The 3,719-nt window shown below is 40.8% G+C and overlaps 1 protein-coding gene across 1 annotated transcript; it reads right to left on the bottom strand.

The window, feature by feature from the left end:
* Positions 1-2,126: 2,126 nt before the first annotated feature.
* LOC138871136 (uncharacterized) lies at positions 2,127-3,509 on the bottom strand. Its single transcript, XM_070148995.1, has one exon. The coding sequence runs from the start codon at positions 3,507-3,509 to the stop codon at positions 2,127-2,129; it is 1,383 nt and encodes a 460-aa protein (XP_070005096.1).
* Between the last annotated feature and the right edge of the window lie 210 nt (positions 3,510-3,719).

Here is a 3,719-nt window from a genome sequence, read left to right as displayed (position 1 = left end):
TTTGGGCTCGCTTTGTTAAGATCATGGTAATCGACACATACCTTGGTCTTACCATCCTTCTTTGATACTGGCACAACATTAGCTAACCAAGTGGGATATCGAGTGACCCGAATGACCTTTGTATCAAGTTGTTTTGTGATTTCTTCTTTGATCTTCACACTCATATCAGTCTTGAACTTTCTTAACTTTTGCTTGACAGGAGGGAATGCTGGATCAGTTGGCAATTTATGAACTACCAAATCAGTGCTCAAACTCGGCATATCGTCATACGACCATGCAAAGACATCTTTGTACTCAAACAATGCTTTGATTATTTCTTCCTTAACTTGTGGTTCCAGATGCACACTTATCTTGGTTTCCCTAACATTATCCTAGTCTCCTAAATTGATTGCTTCAGTTTCATTCAAATTAGGCTTTGGTTTTTCTTCAAATTATTTTAACTCTTTACTGATTTTCTCAGATGATGCTTCTTCATCATATTTTGTTTCATCATCATACTCCACTTCTTGGATTATTATTTCAGAATTAGATTGGCTTTTTAGACTTGGCTGAAAATTCCTCATGCATGTCATGTCATTAGAACCAGCATAAAAAGAACTGTACAAAACAAAATGAAACCCTATTAGGAATAACGTAGAACAGAAAGTTGTTTTTCATTGAAAATAAAAGGATAGAAGGGTTTGAACATCAAAACAAGCAAAAAATAAAAATTTAGATTACAATCCTGGAATAACCAAAATAACATAAAGGAAAACAAAGCAAACTACCAAAACTCCTTCCGGGTGGGGAGAGGAGTAGTTTCCCAATTGCTAAGCTTCACATTTGGCCCAACGAGCTGCACATCTGCATTACTAGAACTTTCCCCAATTTCTACCATATTAACCTCATCGAACAGACTCTGGAACCTCTTGATCATCTCTTCATCAACATCGACTATAGGTTTCGGAACTAATGATATTGGACGTTTTGCGGCCCCTGGCTTGACAAAAGACTTGGAGATGTGTGGAATAGGTTTGGGTAGTGACCATACCTACTGTTTCTATTTTTTAGCCATTTTCACGTCCCTTTACTTAGGCGTGAATCCCAAACCAAATGTGCCAAAATTTTCATGTGGGCACACTGGATGCACAATACCTTGTAGAGATGAACCCAAACCTTTAACCGGCATAAAACCATTCTTCAACATTTCATTTGCAAATATGAGGGATGCTGAGGATAGCCCCGGACCTGGAATGCATTCACCCTCAGAAATCTTCTCAACAGACATTGTTTTGAAAGTTTGGTAGGCCCAAGGTCCTTTATCATCTTCAGCTTCATTAAAGGGAATAGACAGGTCATTATAAGCAGATATGTCATCGTCACCGTGCACTACTATTTCTTGCCCGTCTTATTCGAACTTTACCATTTGATACAGAGAAGACGGGACTGCCTTAGCCGTGTGTATCCAAGGTCTACCAAACAACAAATTGTAGGAAACATCCACATCTAACACTTGAAACTCCATAGTGAACTTGACTGGCCCTATCAACAATTCGATCATTATATCGCCAACAGAATCTTTTCCTCCCCCATCAAAGCCTCGAACACCTAAAATGTTCATGCGGATTCTTTCAGTACCGATTTTTAACTTTTGTAAAGTAGACAAAGGACAAATATTTGCACTAGAACCGTTATCAACCAGTACCCTCGAGACAACTGACTCCTCGCACTTCACCGTGAGATAAAGAGCTCGATTGTGTTCTGTACCCTCCATAGGAAGCTCATCATCTGATAAGGTGATCCTATTTGCTTCGAAGATCTTGTTAGTAATTTTTTCCAAGTGATTCACTGTGATCTTATCAGGAATACATGCCTTATTCAGAATCATCATTAGGGCTTTGAAGTGGTCATCTGAATGTATTAGTAAAGACAAAAGAGATATCTGAGCCGGTGTTTTCCTTAATTGCTCCACAATGGAATAGTCTTGTACTTTCATCTTTTTAGGAACTCTCAACCTCTTCTTCAGTGATCGGCTTCTTCACTGGCATTTGACTATCCTTGAATGGCTTGGCCTTCCTTAATTCTTCCATGGTAAAACACCTCCCAGAAAGAGTCAGTCCTTCAGTTTTATTGACTTCTTCCCCTACTTATTTCCCTTTATATGTCACTATCACCCGTTTGTAATTCCATGGGACAGATTTTGTATCAACCATTGGCAACTGGGTCACTGGTTTAATAACGACAGGGGTAATACGGGCCCCTTCCACGACTATGATAGGCTTTTTTTGGATCCTTGGCATGACCACCTTCGGCTTTTCTTGACTTGCTCCCACATCATTCGGAAGCCCTTTCACTACCAATATAGGTGGCTTCACGTTGAGCGTGCTTAGTTTCTTTATCACCCCTTCAACTGTCAAGGGAGTCACTTTTGTAGAATCTGGAGCCTTAACTGGATTACTTTCACTAGCACGAATCATCATGACGGACTTAGAAGAATTCTTAGGTTCTCCATCTTTACGAACTATTTCGATCATATGTGTCTCTGCATGGGCTGGCAAAGGATTTTGGTTGATATTTGGCGCTTTTGGGTTCTGGACTACAATTTTATTTGTATCAATAAGCTCTTGGACTGCTCTTTTTAAATGCCAACACTTCTCTGTGTCGTGCCCTGGGGTATCAGAACAGTATGCGCATCTGAGTGAATAATCAAGGTTCTTTAGAGGGGAATTTGGTATCTTTGACTCAATCGGCCTCAAGACGTCCAACTTCCTCAACCTTTGAAACAAACTGGTATAGGACTCTCCAAGCGGGGTGAAAGTTTGTTTCTGTTGCTGCCTTTCTCTTCTGTAATCTGGCCTTGGACGAAAGCTTGAACTAGTAGGGTTTCGGTATGGTTGTGTAGGTGGATAAGGATTTTGTGGAGTTGGAGCACGCCATTGCGGATAAAGAGGGGGTTTAGCATATGACAACGCATGGTAGACATGATATTGGTATGGTCTGACTGAGTATTGAGGTTCTTGTGGTGGGAAATAATGTTGGGGTGGATTATATGGAGCTTGAGTGTAGGCTCGAGGTTGGGATCGAGGCTGAGTGTACTGGTGAGGTGAAACCCTTGGTCCACGCCATGGTTCAAATTCAACTATAGCGACATCATCTTTTTTCTTCTTCCCCGACAAACTTCCTGTGCCATTCTGGATTGCATGTGTAGTTGCTTTTATGGCGGAATAGCTCATGATCTTGCTTGATTTTAGTCTTTCTTCCACCATCTCTCCCATCTTCACCACATCATTAAAAGGCTTGCTCATAGCTGATATCAAGTGGCCAAAGTAAGTAGGCTCTTGTGCTTGAAGAAAGTACTTGACCATTTCTTCTTCTTCCATCGGAGGATTGACCCGGACAGCTTGTTCTCTCCATCTGAATCTGTATTCCCTAAAGCTTTCATTAGACTTCTTTTCTCTCTTGGTCAAAGATAGGAAATCCGGGATAATATTGATATTATACTGAAAATGTCGAGCAAAGGCCTGAGCCATATCGTCCCATGTATACCACCTACTAGCATCTTGACGTGTATATCATTCGAGGGTTTCCCCATTCAAACTCTGACTGAAATAGGCCATTAAAAGCTTATCCTTCCTACCAGCACCTCTCATCTTACTGCAATAACTTCTAAAATGGGCCACGGGATCTCCATGTCCATCATATAAATCAAATTTTGGCATCTTGAACCCAGCGGGCAGTTG

The sequence above is a fragment of the Nicotiana sylvestris genome, chromosome 6 (genome assembly GCF_000393655.2).
Source record: "Nicotiana sylvestris chromosome 6, ASM39365v2, whole genome shotgun sequence".
NCBI lineage: Eukaryota > Viridiplantae > Streptophyta > Magnoliopsida > Solanales > Solanaceae > Nicotiana > Nicotiana sylvestris.
The sequence above is the reverse complement of the archived record's forward strand: the minus strand, read 5'-3'. Positions and strand labels throughout refer to the sequence as shown.

What these genes read in the sequence shown, in the direction of transcription:
- LOC138871136 (XM_070148995.1), bottom strand. Translation starts at nt 3,509, where the DNA reads ATGGCTCAGGCCTTTGCTCGACATTTTCAGTATAATATCAATATTATC.